Genomic DNA, 22,216 nt, shown 5'->3' on the forward strand with positions numbered 1-22,216 from the left:
CGGTGTCATCCAAGAGTTCCTGCAGTTGCTTAACCACCAATTGTTGAACACCATATTCCCCAAGAAGGAGCTACGTGTGACCAGTCCTTGGGGTCAAGGAATGAATATTAATAAGAGAAACCAAGACAAAATCCAGCAAAAGTTAGTTGCAAGAAGACTTTTGAGACAACTTGTGGCAAAACATTTCCCGGACTGTCTGCTGGTAAGGGAAACATATACATAGGCGCCGACTCCATGGGGCTTGAGGGGGCTCGAGCCCCCTCAAAAAAATTTTTGGGGGGGCTCAGCCCCCCCAATAATCTCGGGCGGGCGCCCTTCCAGCAGAGCGCCGCCGCCGTCCCCCGCCTCCTCCCCACCTGCTCCTTCGCCAGCCAGCCAGCCGCGCGCCCTAATCGGAGAGCCCCGGCCGGAAATCCCGCGAGAACAGGGGAATCCCGACTGGCCACACCTCCCAATCGGCTGGCTGGGGGGGCGTGGCTTGCCCTATTTAGGGCCGGAGCCACTTTATTTGCATATTCATGAGCTTATTTATTATTCATGAGCTTTCCCGGGCCCCCCCAATATTTTTTCTAAGTCCGCGTCCCTGAACATATAAATGAATGCTCAGCCATATGAAGGAATAAACCCTCCCTGCAGATAGAAAACTAGATGCAAGGGGGAAGGACTCTGGACAACTTTTCCCTCCACCATGCCCATTTTTTGTAAGACCCCCCCCCCCAATGCGGTAGTATGTGGTGCAATCCAGAAAGACTTCTATTTGAGCAGCTCTTGTTGGGAGAGTCAGTGGAATTTGGGCTAGTTGTGATTTATGTTTTGCTGGATTATGCCCAAAATCTTCAGTTCCCAGAAGCACTGATTTGGGCGCATAAAGAAAAGGCTAACATATCATATCAGTCATGAGCTAAGCATGGTCATACCTGAAGTCAGCCAGACAAAATGATTATGTTCAAAACATAGCTTGTCACCTGTGAATAAGTGTTTCTCCAAGCGCTTTCTCCACCTCCTCTCCCACACTGATCTTGCGCAGTGAAATCTTCAACATGCCCTCTGTGGCTGCTTTGAAAGTTGAGCAAACATCAAAAAATTTACATTTACATTCTGCTTGATGAGGAGTGCCATGTAGCTCCAGAGGTCTTGGGCTGGGGTCCTGCTGAGCGGGGTCTTGTTGCTGTTATCGATACTACTTTTTTAAAATTATTATTATTTTTAGCTGTTCTTAGGATTTATGTGCTGGGATGTGCTGGGTAGCGCTGTGGATTAAACCACAGAGCCTAGGGCTTGCCGATCAGAAGGTCGGCGGTTCGAATCCCTGTGACGGGGTGAGCTCCCATTGCTCGGTCCCTGATCCTGCCCACCTAGCAGTTCGAAAGCACATCCAAGTGCAAGTAGATAAAGAGGTACCGCTCTGGCGGGAAGGTAAACAGCTGCTCTGGTTCGCCAGAAGCGGCTTAGTCATGCTGGCCACATGACCCGGAAGCTGTATGCCGGCTCCCTCGGCCAATAAAGCAAGATGAGCACCGCAACCCCACAGTCGGCCACGACTGGACCTAATGGTCAGGGGTCCCTTTACCTTTACCTATGATTTATGTGGATATTAGTCAATTTTGTGTACTTTTTGAAGTGTTTTGCTTATTGTTTATGGCTACTTTTGTAATTATGGGGGTTTTTTCCATGCTGAAAGCTGCTTAAAACATGGTTTTAACCAGTGCTTTTCTTCTAGAAAAAAACCTGTGCTGGTACAACAACCGTGAAGCTGTTACAGGAAGTGCCAGATTTTTAACCAGTGTTTTTCTTCTACGCAAAAAAGGTGCCGGTGTTGCGTACTGTTGAGCAGCCCCAGAAACCCCACCACTGGTTTTAACTACAGACAGGTGGCATACAAATAAAATGGTGATAACATTTACACAAATATATGTAAAGGGACCCCTAACCATTAGGTCCAGTCGTGGCTGACTCTGGGGTTGCGGCGCTCATCTCGCTTTACTGGCCAAGAGAGCTGGCGTACAGCTTCCAGGTCATGTGGCCAGCATGACTAAGCCACTTCTGGTGAACCAGAGCAGCACATGGAAACGCCGTTTACCTTCCCGCCGGAGTGGTACCTATTTATCTACTTGCACTTCAAATCTCCTATTACTATCATCCATTAAAATAAAACAATTTTTTTAAAAAAACACAAACTGAAAGGTGGAGCACACAAAAACATTTCAAGAAAGGAGAAGAATATGTTTCTAACCTCACCCTCTATTCTTGAATGGATTTTATGTTACAAAGTGCATTAAATAAATACTTTAATTAATTTTTTTAAGTGTTTGGCTTTTTAAAAATATGGCATAATAAGAATACTTGAGGGAACATCTATTAGGAATAATAATGATCAAATGTATTTGACTCTTAATCCCGGCTATCCTAGGCGTCATTTTAAAGTTCGGTTCCAGTGGTGAAGCGGAGGCGCGCGCGCGCACGCGCGGGACGGGGCGGGGCGGAGGCTCCCGTTGAGCCGCCGACGTCGCGGGGCGGGGCCTCGGACGAGAGGCGGAGCCATCGCCGCCCCTGGAGGACCGGAGGTGGGAAAGGGTGGGCGAGAAGGAGCCGCTCTGCCCCTCGCCCCCTCAGCTCTGTGGTCAAGATGGCGGCGGCGGGGGTTGAGGGGGCGAGTCCGTGAGGGCCTGTCCGGAGCGCGGTGGCGAGGAGGAGGAGGAAGAGGCGGCGGCGGCAGGGCAGCCCTGTGGGGAAGCGGGCCTGGGCGGGCGCGGCTGGGGGAGCGTCGCCGGCGGCGGCATGTGAGCGCGAGGCGGCGGCCGAGGGCTGTGGCGGGGGCCCGAGACGGGCGGGGGACGGGGATGGGCCAGCAGGTGGGCCGCGTCGGGGAGCCGGGCGCCTCCTCCGCGCTCCAGCAGCCGGCGGTGGCGGCGGCGACGCAGCAGCAGCAACAGCCGCCGCCTCTTTCCCAGCCCCAGCCGAGGGGGCTCCGGGGCAGCGCAGCCAGGCCCGCCGGCCGGAGGCGAGAGGCGGCCGCCCCGCGAGGGGCCGAGAGCGGCTTCAATATCTTCACCCAACACGGTAAGGTGGGAAGGGAACGGGGGGGGGGAGAGACCGGGGGGGGCGAGGAGGCTGCCGCAGATGCTGGGCGCGGGTGGGTGTGGCGCTGAGGCGAGGGCTGGGGGGCGGCGAGCGAAGCCTCCTCCTTTCCGGGGGGGGGGCGGAGAGGCACACCCGCCCCCGCTCAAAAAAAAACACAACAGGAAGAATTGCGCTCTTGCATCAGACAAAGGTCTTCCTGGTCCAGCATGTTGTTCCCAGCAGTGGCCTGTTAGATGCCTGGAGGGGAGGGACCGGCCAAGCAGGAAGGCAGCAGCCCTTCCCTGTTGTATGCTCCCCCCCCCCCCCAAGCACCTTGTCCTTGACAGGTATACTGCTCTGAACCAAGATTGTGGCTCCAGTTTAACTGTTTCAGGGCATATGGGTAGGTAACCTCGTGCTTGACTTTAGGGTCTCTCGAGCTTGTGAGCCATCCCTCCATGGCTGCAAACCCACCTGGCGAAAGCTTATTCCCACAGTAAATGTATTGGTCTTCTAAGTGTTCTTTTTTTTTTTTTTTTTTGCTGCAGCACCTAACAAGGCTGCCTCTCTAGAATACATAGCAGTTTTTGTTATTCCCCTGGAATATTTGTATATATGGTCAGCTTTCATGTTTACTACACACTTGAGTGAGTTGGTTGTTTAAGGTCGTCTAAATGTTCTGGTGCTACAGATGTAGGTCAAAGGCGTGCACCCTTTAGAATGGCCTGTGTTAGTAATGTTGCTATAGTGGTGAGATATGTTTTAGAAATTGCAACAAAATGCTTTGCTGTATCTGCAATTGGGCTGTTTTCCACAGCAGGCTTTAGGTCCTCCCGTTTTGATTTTGTGTGTGTGTGCTTCCTGCCAACATCTGTTTTTCGATTGATATATCTTCTGGTTCACCTTCACCCTTGCTCTGGCAATTGCTGCCTTTTCTTTCCCCATCTCCTGATTGTCGTGATAAAGTTAATTTTGGTAAGGATGAACCTCATCATAAGGTGCCTGTCACAAAATGTGGCAACTGAGATATGCATTGCATTGCTTAGAAGGTGCCAAAGACGTTACATTATTTCAGAACCTTATGGTCACTGTTTATCAGGGTTCCTTTCTACATTATTTGGTGACATTGTGATGGCAGCTCTGCTCTTAGGGTAACAGTCTGCTCTGTGATTACCTTTACCAGCAGAGATGATAGCAGAAGAGAACTGTGTGTGTCCTCTCTTGAGGAAAAAGTCAGCATCTGTAGCTGGGAGGCTGTGGGTATGTCTGTGAGAGATGTAATGCTATTAAGAAACACATTGCATATCAAGGTAAAAAAGCAGTATTGACTACTTATATTGTTATTGTTCTTTCATTATCTTCTGACAAACTTAATGTAGCATGGTAGCAACTTTGCAGTATAATGAGTGGTATTCAACTGAGCTTTACTCAAAATAGACACATTAAAATTAATGAGCATGCCTAAATTGGGTCCATTAATAGCAATGGGTTTACTCTGAGTAAAACTTGGTTACATACCACTCATGAAAAGCTGCAGTTAGTCTAAAACAGAAAGCCTCTGAACCCCTCCTCAGGATGATTACCAATTTATCTTAATTTCAGTAATTTGTAATACTACTTGTGATTTTTACCACATTTGACTATAATTTCTTTTAAGTTCATGCGGTCATTGTTGCAAATGGATTGATTGAGATCCATATGTATGAACTACTTTAGCTGGATGGGAAGTACCTGACCAAGGAGTTTGGTTATGTTTATGGTGATGTAGGCAGAATACAGCAGGTTCTCTAGCTTACAACTATGATTCAAAAAGTTTCTATGTTATATTTAAAAAAATCCATGTGGAATTGACACCTGTGGACGTCTGTGCTTTACACGTTGTTTTGGGATATGCCCTAGAGAAACTGCTAAATTTGTGTTGAGTGCTGGCCAGATCCGCTCAGCTCCACAACCATTCTCTTCTGCATGAAATGGAGTAGAATACACCAAATGCTCTGATCCTGTGTGTACATTTCAGGAGAAAGTGAGCATTGGTGGAAAAGTCACTTTAATAAAACGTGCCCAAGGTTCATTGAGGAACCTTTTCATAATTTCTTGGGTTCTCTGGAACACCCTTTGAAAACTGCTAGGAAAGGAGGGTGTAGCTGGTACAGGATTTGCAGAGCCACTTCCATACGGCAAATATGCGTTGCGTGGAAGGGGAGATGCTGGTGTAACAACTGCTGTATCATATACCCACTTAATGCAGCGTGGGGGTGGGAAATGTACCACTTGGAAAATCCCCCAAACAGTGCAAAAATAGCAGGAGCACAAACAAGGCGCACCAATTGGGGAAATGTGCCAGCAATGCCGCCTACACAAAGAGGGAGTGAATGAACTCGCAGTGATGAGGACATGTTCCGGAACACCTCCCTGTAACGCACACAATGATGCCACAGTGCCCCTGCTCCGTGATCCCCAGTGGAACAGACAAAAATATCCCTGCTGCTCCCAGTCCCCAGGCATATGTACCAATCGGGATTTGAATCTTCTTGGGCTGCTCAAGCACTGTTTTTGAGCACTGAACGTAAAGAGAGGGCAGAAGAAGCCACACAACACAGCAACAGCATAGCTTCCTTGGCTACTAATCATGAGCCCATCATACCTTCTCACCTGCTGAGGCCAGCCAAATTCAGCTCTTCCTAGCATGTGGGGGGGGGTGAATCCCCATCCAGCATGTGGCAAAATCATAGCCTTTATTCCACACTATCTAGGGTGTAATAGATTCTGAAAAGATATGTGTAGGGTTGTTAACCAGCAGGGCATCTGTGTCTTGGGCCTTCAGACAGCAGAGTAGCAGGCACCAGCTCTTTGTTGCCTGTTGCATACCTATCTGTCTTAAAGCTTTCCAAGGTGCTGGTTCCTGTCTAGAGTCAGTAAGGTTGTCATTGTCCATGGCAGAACAGGCAGGAGGCATTCCAGTCACTGCTGATCATAGGGTGGCCCTTCCTTGTGATCTATGTGGAGCTGGGTGTGGCCTGTGGAGAGTAAAGGGTATCTAGTAATACCTGGAAAGTAATATCTAGTAAAGAGATTGAAAGGGTATCTAGTAATACCTGGAATAAATAGACCTTGAACCCAGTGTCCGAAACTCCCACGGTTCTAGGGGCATTTTGCGACAGGGAATTTCATTAGCGCAAGCAGTTTCTGAGCTCTGGGAGCAGTACTGCGCCTACGATTTCAGATTAAAACTGCAGAGTGGAAGGAAAGAAGGACTTTTTTCTGCCTCCCTACTTGTAGCTACTGTCTGAAGACTGGAAAAGAGACTAGATCATGTGAAAAACGAACACAATATTTTAGCTGCAATTCATTCACTTTCAGCCTTGTTGGGTTTTTTTGTTATAGAAAAGCGCGCCTAGACATTCTGTTGTTGCGCCCATAACCTAGGTTCAAGGTGCCATTTAGCTCCTAGCTTTCATATCTCAGTTTCTAACATTGCTGAACCTGCATGCACAGGTACAAGAGAGAGTAATAAATGGTGCTTGGCCAGTGGGCATGCCTTAGCCATCCCCCCCACCCACCCACTGCCCCACACACATCAGGGAAGTGGAGAGCGCACTGCCTTCTGAGTTGGTGGTTGCAATTGAACTCTGGTTGTTCAGAAACAACTGGTATAGCTGTATACTATACACTGGGCCTGTGATTCCTGAATAGTGCCTCCAACACTGGCAGTAATATATACCAGAGCTGTGAACTTGCAAAGCAAAAGTACTCCAAAGTGCTTGACCAGCTACAGTTGGATTGGAGGGCTTGGCCTTCGCCAACAGAGATCTTACCTGCATGTGGGGATGATTGTTTCTTCTGTGTGGAATACTCTTCTCCCTATTGTATGAGGTAAAGTATTAAAACCATAAAGCAGGTGGAGGCAGACAGCTACAGCAGCTATATTTTGCATTGACTGTATCACCTTTCCTTTCTTACTTACTTGTATGGGGTTCTCTGTCTGTGCACCCCAACTGTCAGATTAGAGGAAGAAGGGCTGTTGGGTGTTTGTGGCTGGAGTTCCAAGGCAAGGTGTCAGGACTCTTGGCAGAGTAGTGTTAGTAATGTAGTCAGGTTTTCACGTATGTTTTGGACATGCTCCACCTGTAAAGTCATGGTTTTTGCTTGTACTCACAATAAAATGTTTACATGGATTGTTGTACACAAGCTACGTAGGATGCTGTCCTTGAAACTTCAACCAGAGTTGTGGGTTCATTTCAGCACTAGCCTCAAGGGTGAATAATACTGTCTTCATGGTCAAAGAGTAAGTTCTGAAGTTTCATTTTCATTTCACATTTGTACCCTGCTTTTCCTTCCAGAAAGAAGCCCAAAGTAACTGACAATTGCCGCAGCACAATCAGTGACAAAATATCAAAATTACCAGTAGTATGAACACAACAAAACAGATAACTATAAAGCTGCCTAATACTGTGCCAAAGTCATATTGATAAATCAGCCAGTAAGTTCCAAAGAAGCCTGTCAATGACCTTAGTTTGGGCCAATATCACTGCAGTACTTAACAGCAACCGCTGACGTCTTGTATATATGATGAAACAACTTGCAGAACAGAGGATGTGATGTAGTGGTGCCTTTCAAAGATTCTGAGATGGTACCTACTTCATTCTAGTCTTAAATTTAACTCATTTCAGGTTTCCTGTAGAGTAGCTGTGTTTATTGCACCAAGATCAATAAAACGTTTTGTGGCACCTTAAAAGATTAGCCATTTTTGTTATGGTGCAATGCTTTATCAGATGCATGAACTGGATTATAGTTCATAATAAAATGTTATTCTTCAAGGTGTGGCACACAAGGCTTATTTATTATGCATATTTATGGCCTGGCCTTCATCATTGTAGAGCTCAGGGTTAGACAATAATACAAATTGCATATCCCAAATTACTTAAACTAAAAATAATCAAAATCACCCATCATCAAAAAAAAATAAGAGCAAGTAAAAGAAATGTTAAAACTGTAAAGCTCCTGAGAACTCCAGGTTGTTAACACAGAAAATTTAAAACTAGTTAATTGTGAGGAACAGAAGATACCTGGACGCTTCTTCATGCAAGTTCATCTTGCACACTATATTTTTAGATGAACATCTACAAATGTAAAGCGTAAATTCATAAAGTATGTATTTAGAAAACATCCATGATACAGACACAAATTTAAGGGAGCTGTGCAGTTCTCTTGAGTATATAATTGAATATATATACTTAACTTCAAACCTGTCTGAAGGATGGAATCCATTTACGGGATTCAACTGCTGAGTCACGTCAGCGGAAGCCCTGCTTACATGACAGGATTTCCCTGCTCTCCTCCCCCACCATGTCCCTGAATTTGGCCCTGGGGGATCGAAAGATTCACATGGGGGAGGAGAGGAGGGATTGTTTCATAGGACAAACTGATGCTTGCACAGAAGGAAATATTGTAATAGTGCAACATTCAATGTATTGCTATTCTGCTTGTAACGTACGCAAGAGACAGGGAAGAATTTGCTTCCATTTCTGGGAACAAGTGGCTTCCTTCCACTCTACTCAGAAGGGTCGTCTTCAGCATGTATATCATCCTAGGGTTACTCTGTGGTCTCTTTATGTACTGTGATCCACTGCTTAGCTCTGCTGTAGTGTTCCCAGAGTACCGTATTTTTCCATGTATAAGACGCCCCCATGTATAAGACGCCCCCTATTTTTTTTGAACCCAAAATTAAGAAAATGAAACCCTAAAATAGAAGTGAAAATCTGGATGATTGCCGGTGGCAAGTTGTTGATCTTTTTCAAGGCGATCGCCCTCAGAGTTTCCAGCATGAGGTGCATGCAGTGCACTGTGGTGCAGAAGCAAAGGCAGCGACTGGGGGGCACCACACGCTCCCCCTCGGTGGCAGCTGCTGCTGCAGGGAAGCAGGATGCCAAGGAAGAGCCAGGGGAAGGCAGCGGCAGGTGGGAGTTTGAGAGGGGAAGAGGGGGGAAAAGGAAAGAAGGGCAAGGAGAGGTAGCTGAGGCAGCTCTTAGTGGCGGTGGTGGCAGCTGCTCTCTATCCAGTGGTCGAGCCAGTGGGGGCTTCAGGAGGCGAGCCCACTCACCAGCATGCAGCCTGGAGGGGGGGATAAAGGGGGGCGGCAGCAGGAGGGACTGCCTCAGCCCGCCCAAGCCAAAATCCCGGACATATGCGTAAATATTTTTAAAATTCCCCCAGGTGCCCATGTTCCATGTACAAGACGACCCCCAATTTTTTACTAATTTTTTAAAGCAAAAAACCTCATCTTATACATGGGAAAATACGGTATTTCACAGGTAGGAATGTAGAGCATTTCATCTTTTCCTCTACTGTATTGGGGATGTCATGCATCCTCTTCTGTTCACATGCTGGGTTCTTAGCTCTATCCCAGGGGTCTGCAACCTGCGGCTCCGGAGCCGCATGTGGCTCTTTTACACCTTTGCCGTGGCTCCGGGGCGGATACTAGCGAGGGGAGGAGGTGCATTGTGCGCCCCGACACTCCCCACTGTGGCGGGCGCTGTACTGGCTTGATGTCGCATGGGGGCGGTGCGTGCGTTAGTCACGCACCGTCCCAACGTCACCTTCCCGCCTGCTGTCAGATCAGAGGGCAGCAGCGCGCATGCTTTAAATGTCACAATGGTTTTGCGGCTCCCAGGTTTTTTTTTTCCCTTCGGAAACGGGTCCAAGTGGCTCTTTTTGTCTTAAAGGTTCCCCTGCTCTATCCTTTCATCTTGGAGTTTGTTGATATTAGCTGGAGAAAGTAGCTTATAAGATTGCTTCCCAACATCTTTCACTTAGCTTTACAGGTGGGGCATAGAGTCTACAAATACACAAGCACAGAAACCTTAAATGGAAAGTGTGTTACAATGCCTTTATTGGGACTAACCAAAAATCACTATATTATGCTTTTTGTTTAGTATGTCTTTGTATAGCTATTATGCATCATGTAAGCACTTCTGACACATAGAGCCAGGCACAACTGACTGCATGTTGGAACAAAATAGCTTGCTTCCCATCCCACCTGTCTGCAGCTGAATTCTTGTGGACCTGCTCAGCAGCTATTAAAGCACTTTACAGGTATATAAGCAGTAGTATATGGTTCTGTTTACCAAAGTGTTTTCTCCTACTTTGTACTATTTCCCTCATTGATTTGTCTTGTTTGAGAAAATGGAAACTAGTTTTACATGAAAGGTGTTGGTTACGATGGCAAGTGTTTTGATGGAACTCAGTTATTTTTGCTGGAAGTTGTATAATAATTGAAAGATGCTGCTTCTAAACTGTAGGACTAGATTTACAGCTTCACTTTAGAGAAATCATGGCTCTTCTGGATTTGGCTGTTGAGCATGGTTCTATCTTAACTAAAGCTAATTAATGCCTCAGACGAAAACTTTGTCAGCTGGGAGAAAATCTATTATGTTGAATGCTGTTCATGCTGTGTTCTTGCATTTAGACAGTTTTAATTGTCCTGGGCACCAATCCAAACCTTGGGTACATTCAGAGAGCCAGAAAATCACTTTCAGTGGCCGGAGAATTTCTCTTCACCCAGTTACAATCTAGGTCTGCACCCCTTCTTTCTCTCTTATTGCCCCTGCAACTTCTTTTGGTTCTGGTGGCCTGATCCACACTACCCAAAAATTCCTGTTTTAGATGGCAGCACAATTAATTCATGCTCCCACCTTTTCTCTCAAAGAGGAACCATGCTTCTGAGGAATAATTGGTCTTTTTTGCTGGAGTAGGAATGTTCTGGAACACATCACTAACAGATAGTACAGACAATTTAAGGCCCAAACACTTCTCATTGCTAGGCAGTCCAGTAATCAATTTTCTATAATTGAAAAACAGTGTGCATCCGTATTATATAAACACCGAAGTCTCTTATCTCCCCCCCCACCCCCGCAACATTCAACCATAGAAGGAGAATAGTCTAGATGTCAGGTCAGAATTTATATACCTCAGTCTAGAACAGAGCAGGGTGTTCAGTTCAATCTGTAAATTTCATATTGTCTGCTGATTGCCAATGAATTTTGCAAACCACCATTCCCTGTACCCGAAGAAGGTTCTGAAACCTGATTGCTCTCAGATAATGGTAACTTGCTAGGCTAGATCCCAGCATAAGACCCAGAGCTTCCCAGTTCACTACTTTGTGTATGGTCTTATGTATACCCCAAACCTATGGAGCACTGATACTCCAGGCTGTATTCTCAAAACTTAAACATAATTATTTCAGTTTCTTTTTAAACAGTAGTGGGGAAATAAGCATTACTGGACCGTTCAACTTGTTGACTTTTTGTGAAAACTGTGTTTATCCATCCAACTGTGTGTATCCATTTACTCAAATGTATTATTCCCAAAACAAGGTTGTGGTTCAAGCAATAGATAAACCTTTTATGTGACTTTTTGCCACTTGTTTAATAAAGATACTTTGCTGTGTGCTTAATGCAATGGTACCTCAGGTTACAGATGCTTCAGGTTACAGACTCCACTAACCCAGAAATAATACCTCAAAATAATACCTAGAACTTAGCTTCAGCATGAGAACAGAAATCGTGCGGTGGTGGCACAGCAGCAGCAGGAGGCCCCATTAGCTAAAGTGGTACCTCAGGTTAAGTACAGTTTCAGGTTAAGAACGGACCTCCGGAACGAATTAGGTTCTTAACCCGAGGTACCACTGTACTTGTACTCCATTTTGAATGAAATGCATGGCAGTTGCTGTAAGATACTAAATAGGATATGGCTGAGAAAAAGGAGCTCTGATGTGGTTGGCCCAGCAGAAGCTCCTTGGTAATAATGGTGGGTGTACATCCAAGTTTCCTTCCTGGACTTGAGGCTTGATGTTTGTACAAGCTTTTCATACAGCAGGAATTGACAGTTTCATGCCTTTTGCGGGGGCGGGGATTTTAGTAGTATTTGCATATGTGAAAGTTAAACAAGATAACTTGAAGGGTAGGTTTAATACGGTCTTCCAAAAGCAGTCTATTGTTGAGAGTTACAGTTAAATCATGCCTATTGACTAAAGTAGCTAAAAACAAATAGACACATACGCCAGCGTGCATATTATTACAACCTTTAATATGTATCAGTGGGATCCTTTCATTCTTTATTTTATATTTTCTGACATTGGTATAGAAAATTATGCTGGCAATAGGTTTTGGGGCTTCCTGACACTTGCTAGTGCAGCATCATAAAACTTTTAACCGTAAGACATACTGTTGAGAGAGATTGGCATTTGGTTATCTGATTGTGGGTGCACACACCCAGGTAGTAAAGCTTATTGACCTCAGTGGACCTTGCTTTTAACATGTGTAGAATTTTGCTTTTAGGGTAGGAAATAAAGCTGTTTTTAAGTTAATTCTTGCTAGTTAGCTTTGAGTTGGACTTGTTTTCTTAGGAAGGATCGATTTCCCATTTTTGAGCTATGCAGCCTGATCCGATGTACGCTATGCATTCTTGGAAATAAGTGCTGATAAGCTCCTGCCCACCTAGCAGTTCGAAAGCACGTCAAGTGCAAGTAGATAAATAGGCACTGCCCCAGCGGGAAGGTAAACGGCATTTCCGTGCACTGCTCTGGTTTGCCAGAAGTGGCTTAGTCATGCTGGCCACATGACCCAGAAGCTGTCTGCAGACAAATGCCGGCTCCCTCAGCCTGTAGAGCGAGATGAGCGTGCAACCTCAGAGTCATCTGCAACTGGACCTAACAGTCAGGAGTACCTTTACCTTTACCTTTAAGTACAATAAAAGCATTTATAAAGGCCTTTAATGTGTTCAGACCACTTCACATACACAGTAGGTGAATATTATTGGGAGCTGAGACTGGTGGCTAGCTTAGTCCATGGCTGATGTGATTTTTTAAAAATGAAACTTCTTACACAGCCTCTACACCAACTTCTTTTGCCTTGTAAGTATAGGCTATAATAGGAATTGTACAGCTTATCCTGTACTCCAAAAGAGCCCTACTAGATCAGACCAAAAGTTCCATCCAGTCCCAGTGTTCTGTTTCTCTCAGTATCCCGCCAAATGCTTCTGGAAAACACATCACAGACTTGAAGGGCAATAGTCCTCCCATGCTACTGGCCCCCTCTCAGCATCTGTTTTTCAGTAGCATGCAACCTTTGAAAATGAAGGTTCGGCTTAGCTATTTGGTTGCCAGCTTCTACGCTTTTTCTAGCTCTGTGGTACCCTTTTGAGATGAGATGACCAGAATAATATGCTTTATTGCAAATCTAGCTGCACTGTAGAGTTGTATAAAGGGCATTATGATACTGGCAGTTTTATTTTCAGCCTCTTTTCTAATAATTTCTATCTTTTTCATTGCCACCACACGCTGTCGACATTTTCAAATTCTTGATCCATCTTAGTCAGACCCTAATGTGTATCACCACATAACTACTTACAGGAACCTTGCATGCCATTTTGTTGCTTGCAGATCTTGTTTGGATATATCTTTTATTGGTGTCGTCCAATTTGGAGTTATCAGCAAACTGGACCATTTCACTGCTCATCCTGACACTGATCACTTCTTATTTTATATTTGTACAATTAAAATATTTTTAAAGGAAATAACTGTCTGTATAGAGTCACCTTTCCATGGGAACACAAACTGAAACTACCAGCTCTGTGTGAATTCACAACTCCCATCTTAACACAGCTCACATAGGTAGTCTGTTTATTTGAGCAGTTTAACACAAACCAGTGAACAGTACATTATCAGGACTCTCATTTTGCCCATCACTCTGGTATGTGATCAGGCTGCAGACAAGCTATAGATGCTTTCAATCCACTCCCAGATGACAGTGCTTGTTTGACAGATTCAAGGCAGCAAGAAATTTTGTGGTAAGTGTGTCTATTGATAAAGTTTGTCCAAAGAGCTTCTCTCACCCAGACTGTTAATGAGGACAGGCCTGTTCAGGCTTTGGAAAGTCTCAAAGAAAATTCCATAATATTTTTATTTGTTGTCAAATGCAAGGGTCCACAAATCTGTGCACCAGAACCTGTGGTGTGCGTGAGACCCCTTCTCCCTTCAGATCCATGTTCACATTCTTTGTTGTGCACCTCCCGTTTTCACCTTGTTTTCCAGTTTGTCTGCTGCTGATATATACTCATATATCAGTTGCTTCCACCACCACCTCTTTCTAGCCCCGCTTGTTGCTAGCCAGTGCTTCGTGTGTGAGCTGCTTCTCTCTCAACACATCTCATACACCTTCCAGTCATACCCAATTGGAGAAGAGATATCTGCAAGATAGGCAATGATAGTTGTTGCACAGAACATCAGCTTGTGATGGAAAGAGAGGAGCTAGTGGCTCACATGATCAGTGCACTTGTTGGGAGGAGGAGGTAGCTGCAGTTGCAGCTGCGCAGGCAGAAGGGTAAAGAGGCAGGGCTGGAGATTTTCCATGAGCTCTGGAGAGAATTTCCCAAGTGTAGCATGACATAGACTGTCCTCAGCACTCTCCTCCTGAGCTGGTGAGCGGGGGGGGGGGGGGAGGGAGAAAAGGGTTGTCTTTGATTTTAGCATTGTGCTTCAGAGACTCCTTTGAAATTCAATGTTGTGTCAAAGACACCCCTGTGGGCATGATCCTATCAAGGCCAGCCAATTTTTTTGCATCTCTGTGAAATGTTACTCATTACTTTTTCTAACTGAACTGTTACAGGCACAGTACAGTGGTACCTCGGGTTACGAATTTGTTCTGGAGGTCCATTCTTAACCTGAAACTGTTCTTAACCTGAGGTACCACATTAGCTAATGGGGCCTCCCACTGCCGCTGTACTGCTGCTGCACAATTTCTGTTCTCATCCTGAAGCAAAGTTCTTAACCCGAGGTACAATTTCTGGGTTAGCAGAGTCTGTAACCTGGAACATCTGTAACCTGAAGCGTCTGTAACCCGAGGTAGCACTGTTGTTCTATAGTACTACTACTTTAGCATGGCCATGCAGAGGAAGGTAATCTTCCATTTTAGATTAGCTGGAGTTTGTCATGATGTTTGAACTCAGGGGAGTGCATGAGCACAAGGCTTGCTGTGGTTCCTTCTCACAAAGCTAAGCCATGATTTAGTGTTGTGTGTAAACACAGCCATTGTGATGGTTATGGGGTCACCCACTTCTTTTCTGGTGATTGTAAACTTGTATGGAAGCAGATAGATGCTGACCTCATGGTTTGACTTTTAGCTGCAGCTCATTGTCTCCTCTGTTGGGCAAAGGCCCACTAGTTGAATAATTTAGAGAGCTTTGAATCTTTCTGTCATACCTTATTGGAAAAAGTAAAACATAAAAACAAGACTATTGGAAATGTGCTTAATTCGGAATTTTATATTAGCAGCAAAAGGCCCTATAAGGAGTCATGCATCTTTAAAAGTCATAAGGAGACTCCGTCCACCTCTGCAAGTGGATGGTGTAGCCCACCTGCCAGCCACTTGATGGCCCTTAGGCGACCCAACTTCAAAGGACAGATCTGGGAGTGCATTTTGAGTACGCTCCTGATTCTTTCCGTTCTTTCTTTGCAGCCTGCCTTGAACTTAAGCTGGGTTTGAAAAGCAGATTCCTATCAACTACAGCCCCTGCTTTTGACAGGGATTGGTTGCACATAGCAGTTCCCAATTGAGGCCTCCTTCAGTGGTGGTTCCCCGTTTGTGGAATGGCCTTCCTCGTGAGGTGCCTCCGTCTCTCATCATTATTGACTTTCATTTGGTGGGTGAGAGATACTTGACTATGGCTACCTTGAAATTAGTAACTGAAATATGTCATTGCATTTAAATGTTCTGAAAGTTTTTTTGATGGTTTTTAATCATTTTTCAGTGTTTCAAATACATTTTTATTTAAATGATATGACATCCGGTTTGCAGCAGGTGGGAGGTGGGTGGGAATTAGGACATCTGACAGGTGTAGTTTGACCTATGGGCCAGAGGTTACCCACACCCAACCAATTCTAACCTCTTTTAAGACTAGCATCTCCATCATCAGAGAATGTCTATTTTAAGATTAGTGTTGGCAATCAATTACCTTATTTTGCCAGAGCAGTCCAGCATGCTAGATGATGAATGGTGCTTTACAGGGGCAGCCAATATGGTGCCATCCAGATGTTTTTGGATTCCCAACTCCCATCGGTCCCAAGCAATATAGCCAATAATCCGGGATAATGGTAATTGGCAACTAGCAATATCTGGAGGGCACCACAAATGCCAGCAACCACGTTGACTATGTATAATGTTTTCTCAAGTATATAGGGGACATTTTACTAAGTGCTTCTTCTGACCTTGACGTCAGAACAGTGATTGTTCAAAACCACGCCTGTGTCCTTTGTTTATACAAATTCTCCTGTTCAGCTTCTGCATTACTGTGAAATAGCAAATGGTTATTCACTTCATTTCGGTGTCATGTATGCTGTACCTACCTTTAGCCGGCCACCCAGTTACAGTGGTACCTCGCAAGACGAATGCCTCGCAAGACAAAAAACTCGCTAGACGAAAGGTTTTTCCGTTTTCGATTTGCCTCGCAAGACGAATTTCACCTATGGGCTTGCTTCGCAAGACGAAAACGTCTCGCGACTTTGTTTCCTTTGTCTAAAAACAAAGACATGTTTTGTTTATAAAGTTAATTTATTTTCCCTTCAATTTTTGAACTGCTCTTTACAGTATGTGTGACTTTAAAGAGCAGTTAATAAACTGTTGTTGTACCAAATTTGGCTTTGTTTGGACTTTTTTTGACCATAGGAACGCATTAATTGATTTTCAGTGCATTCCTATGGGATTTCGTGATTCGCAAGACGAAAAATTCGCTAGACGACAAAACTTGCGGAACAAATTAATTTCGTCCTGCGGGGCACCACTGTATTACCTTGACGAATATAACCATACAGATCAAATTGTAATTAGTTGTGGGTTGCTGTTTTTTTGTATGGTCTGAAGGCACATGCTTGCTAAAGCTAAGCAGGCTTGAGTCTGGTCAGTTCCATAGTGGGAGACCTCCAGTTCCATGATAAAAGATGGAATTTAAATGTAAACAAACAAGTAAATAAAACACACCATCATTTAAACTGAGAGTTGAAACTGGGAGGATTTAGATATGTAAGCGTTTACTTCATGTCATAGAGCAGGTGAGAGATATTTCAGAAGTCAGCAAGGAGTTGCCACTGGCTTACAATGGCACTCATCACAATAAGTGTTTATCTTTTGATCTGTAGTGTCTGGCCTTGTGGTTACACAATGGCTCAATTTATTTAAAAAGCTAATGCTATTATGGTCTCTAAAGATATTTCATTTAGAATAAATGAGAAGCCAGCTACATTACAGATCCCTTGAGGTTTGTTTCTGGCAGTACTAGTAAACCACTACACAAAGCTTTGTTGCATTAGCAATCTCTGTTGTGGAAATCTCATAGTTTCTGAAGTTTTAAGTTTATCAGAGCTTCCTCAAAATATGGTATCTCTAGTTATAAATAATTATAATGGCTTTTTTTAATCAGCTGGCAAACTTTAATCCAAACTTGTTTTTGTAAGGTGTCTTCTGATTCTAAAGATGTGGAATCAGAACCCACAGTTTTCTTTCTAAGAATAGAGTTGCTTTTATTGGATTTAATTCAGTTGATTTTGGGCAGTACACATTATGCTTCTTTCTTCTTTTCAGGAAGTTTTATTCTGGTTAATCTCCAGAATGCTGCATGCAGATTACCTTGATCCTAAATATGCTTTAACTTCAGTGTGGTAATAATAGTTTATTGGTGCTTTACTGATACAGCAGTGATATGGTCCACTCCGGTTTCCTTATTGGCTGTTATGGCACATTTTTAATTGGGTTGCAATTTTTCATCTGACAGCTTTAATTTAAGCCACATCGTCATATTAAATCGGTTTGCCAAGTTTGAAACAGAGGGTGGAATTTAACATCACACTGTGGTAAACATCCCATCGGCACAAGCATTGCAGCTTGTCAGGCTGAACAGCCCCCCCCCCCACTCCAACGCACTGTTCTGGGGTTTTTCTCAGTCCCCCACACCAAACCGGTTTCAGGGGGAGAGGAGAGAGGGGAACCTTGTTGTGCTAGCAGAAGCTCTCCCATAGGGCTGACAAGACCCATAGGAAGCAGATCAAAGACTGCATATGAGAATTTGAACATTTGGGACAGGATTCACCTAATGAGCGAAGGAGCCAGGAGAAAAAGTTGCAATCCTGTATTCGCCCTTCATGACCTATCTCTGTAATTTCACAAGATGAAGCAAGCTGTTTTCTTGTGCACTGTGGACTCTCCTCCATTGTATTCCAGGCACTCCCTCCATATCAAAGTCTTCAAATAGGTGTTGTCAGAATATTCACTCAGTTTCTCCATTGCTTTGCTAAACACTTTTTATCTGGTCTGGGCCTGTATAATAAAAGTTGCATTTGATATTTGTATTTGTTAAACACCGTAGAACTAAGGCGACTTCCCCTATAACTCTTGCAGTTCAGAAACTTGTGGGTCTCACTGAAACTGACTGGAATCCCATTTCTGTTTTTATACTGTGGCTTGGGAAGCCTGTGAACAACAGTAACAGCAGGCAGGGTCATTCTGGCGTATGGTTGCTACTGCAGGTAAAAAGGTAAAGGTACCCCTGCCCGTACGGGCGAGTCTTGACAGACTCTAGGGTTGTGCGCTCATCTCACTCTAGAGGCCGGGAGCCAGCGCTGTCCACAGACACTTCCGGGTCACGTGGCCAGCGTGACAAGCTGCATCTGGCGAGCCAGCGCAGCACGCGGAATGGCGTTTACCTTCCCGCTGGTAAGCGGTCCCTATTTATCTACTTGCACCCAGGGGTGCTTTCAAACTGCTAGGTTGGCAGGCGCTGGGACCGAACGATGGGAGTGCACCCCGCCGCGGGGATTCGAACCGCCGACCATGCGATTGGCAAGTACTAGGCGCTGAGGTTTTACCCACAGCGCCACCCGCGTCCCGACGGACATGAGTCTCCTTTTCATGAGTCTTTGCTTGGACTGATAAGGCCAAGAGCAGAATCCAAACACCATGGAAGCAGCAAGGTTAAAAGGAGTGGTTCACCTAGCACTTCAATTAAAGATCTAGTGTGGCCATCCGCAAACTCGGCCCTCCAGATGTTTTGGGACTACAACTCCCATCATCCCTAGCTAGCAGGACCAGTGGTCGGGGATGGTGGGTATTGTAGTCCCAAAACATCTGGAGGGCTGAGTTTGCCTATGCCTGGTCTAGTGCTGGTACCAGTCAGGATGGAAGGGGGATGGCAGTGATTACACCTATTTTTTCTGTACCATCTCTAGTCTGAGGCAGCGGAAAGGCCTGTACAGTGGTACCTCGGGTTAAGTACTTAATTCGTTCTGGAGGTCCGTTCTTAACCTGAAACTGTTCTTAACCTGAAGCACCACTTTAACTAATGGGGCCTCCTGCTGCCGCCGCACTGCCGGAACATGATTTTTGTTCTCATCCTGAAGCAAAGTTCTTAACACGAGGTACTATTTCTGGGTTAGCGGAGTCTGTAACCTGAAGCGTATGTAACCCGAGGTACCACTGTATTGCCAGAAGCTAGATCAGCTTAGAATCCAGCAGTTCCTTGCCTGTCCCAACTCCACCTCCTGTCTCCAAAACACTGAAGGGAATCCTCTGGAGCAGTACAGAACATGACCTAAGACATTAGCAGAATTCGGGAATCCTTCCACGCAGAAGCGTAAAGTGCAGGATATCTTTGGATTCCCTTGTAACAAGATTTCTGTGGAGAACCAGCTAGGAAATCAGCTGGGCAGATAGTCTTCTTCCACCCATCCCTTACCTAGGGAACATTATATTTTGACTTAACTAGATTTATTATTGCACAAAAGATGTAATAATTTGCATATTTGAGAGAGCTGTAGAAGTAATGGTTACATGATTGTAAAACTACTAAAATACAATGTATAGGTAATTGCTCCCTTTTTCCACTAGGGGATGCTGCAGACCTTAAATAACACGCCAGTGTGCCATTTATAGAAGCCTCTTCACATGCGCATAGGAAATTAATGATAGCTGTAGTCAGGACCCCAGAGTGGTACTTGGTCTTCTATACAGGTAGATAAATAAAAATTGGGGGGTGGGGGTTAGAATAGTTTGGCTCGTGTGCCCCTATCCTGGTGTCGAGAGAGAAAACACTGGCGAAACCCCAGAGTTGTGATTTTAAAGCTGCTATGGGAACGACCTTTTAACAGTGTTCAATAGAAAATACTTTGGGCGTGTTTTGAAACAAAGCCCTCTTTATTGTACCAAATAGTTCTGTGCTTGGTTAACTTTTTGCTTTAGGCAGATGCGTCTGTGCTGTAATGCGGCCTTAGCAATTCTAGACTATCAGACAGCATGTTGTAAGCCGGTAATGAGGGGTTATTTGAGACCTCCACCAAAGTGACAAGGGACGCGGGTGGCGCTGTGGGTTAAACCACAGAGCCTAGGACTTGCCGATCAGAAGGTCGGCGGTTCGAACCCCCGCAATGGGGTGAGCTCCCGTTGCTTGGTCCCTGCTCCTGCCAACCTAGCAGTTTGAAAGCACGTCAAAGTGCAAGTAGATAAATAGGTACCGCTCTGGCGGGAAGGTAAACAGTGTTTCCGTGCACTGCTCTGGTTCACCAGAAGCAGCTTAGTCTCGCTGGCCACATGACCCAGAAGCTGTACGCCGGCTCCCTCGGCCAATAAAGCAAGATGAGCACCGCAACCCCAGAGTCAGCCACGACTGGACCTAATGGTCAGGGGTCCCTTTACCTTTACCAAAGTGACAGAATATAATTTCAACTACAAATCAAAATGATTGCAGGTGTTTCCTTTGCGCCATTTGCCACGTTGTTTAAAGTTTGGAGTCCCTTTCAGGTTGCATGAAATAACTTGGAGGAATATGTAGCCCCAGGAGATTTTGGGGTTCTAATTACTAAAGGAAGCTGCCTGATAACATGCAAGTTGCTGTGATGTATGTCTATCTTTTTACAGTCTTTGCCCTTGGCGTGGCTAATCTGTGGCCCTCTAGATGGTGTTGGAAGCAGTCCCAGGCAGTGATTAGGGATTATGGGAGTTGTAGTCTAGCAGCATCTGGAAGCCCATCCTTGGTCTGGCACAAGAGATATTTAAGGGAGATGTTCAGAGAGCAGAACTGTGGGATACCAGTGGAAGAGATACACACAAATTCAGCAGACTTTTGAGGGGAAATCATTGGGCTCCATAGCTATTACCAGAGTTATTCTGAAATGAATCAAGCTTCAACAGGAAGAGGCAGAAGCTGTGCACAGTGATGCTAATCCTCTCCATGGCCAGCAACAGCCTTCTTGCTTCCTTTCTGACATCATAATATACTGCCATATTGCGAAGTTTATCTGGTATTACACTATGATGTTGTAAAGCAGATATTGCCCAGATATTGCGCAGATCCATACTTGCAGTTTAAAATAATGTGGTACAAGGTTTTCAATTATAAACTAAGTGCATCTGTGGAAGCGACTATTTGGATGTTTTGAACCTGCAACTGACTGGGAAAGGAAGGGGGCTCCCTTTCTCCTTATTTAGTGGAGACACAATGAGGCCTCTCATCTGCCTTATGCAATTTTACTTGCCTTACATTTACCTTCTTCTTGTGAGATCTCGGGTGCATCCCTGGGAAGCGCTGCGAGGCAGGTTCTTGTCTGATTTGTATGCATTTGGAGATTAGCATGCCTTATTGTGTTCTCTGCTTCTCTGAAGTCCCTGTATGTTTCACATATCTCCAGCCAGAAGTACTTGGCCTGCTAAACTGTTTTGTAATAAATATTTGCTGAACAGAAGAGAAACAATAATTAGAATTGGGGGAATTTCAGAAACTTCACAAGACTCCAGAGCACAGCTTAATGCAGCATAATGACAGATCTCTTGAAGACCCACTTTCCCCGCATTTCCAGTGAACTCTGTTGGAAGTGTAACTCTTGGGCACTTGGTGCCTGCGCTACTGTGATAATGGCTTGCAAGCGTTTGTTTTCTGCTTTCTGACCCTGTATTCCTTGTGTGATTCATAAATACTTGCAGATATTGCATATAGCCAGTAGACGATGTTCAACTATGTGATTTGCTTGAGAGGAGAGGGAGGGCATATTTCAATAGGAGAGAGTTGCAGGACAGAGCATCCCTGCTCCTAAATTAGTGGTGGTTGTGGTGAGATGCACGTG

The 22,216-nt window shown here is 45.0% G+C and overlaps 1 protein-coding gene across 2 annotated transcripts in view; it reads left to right on the top strand.

Moving 5' to 3' along the window:
• Nucleotides 1–2,840: 2,840 nt before the first annotated feature.
• Nucleotides 2,841–22,216, top strand: part of ABL2 (ABL proto-oncogene 2, non-receptor tyrosine kinase) — a gene marked incomplete at its 5' end in the record, with an annotated part of 55,749 nt that continues 36,373 nt past the window's right edge. For both annotated transcript variants that reach the window (XM_083507053.1, XM_083507054.1), the window contains one exon: nt 2,841–3,060. In XM_083507053.1, the coding sequence (XP_083363179.1) occupies nt 2,841–3,060 (220 nt within the window). The remainder of the gene's footprint in view (nt 3,061–22,216) is intronic.

Source organism: Podarcis liolepis (assembly GCF_965112155.1).
Source record: "Podarcis liolepis genome assembly, chromosome: 6".
Lineage (NCBI taxonomy): Eukaryota > Metazoa > Chordata > Lepidosauria > Squamata > Lacertidae > Podarcis > Podarcis liolepis.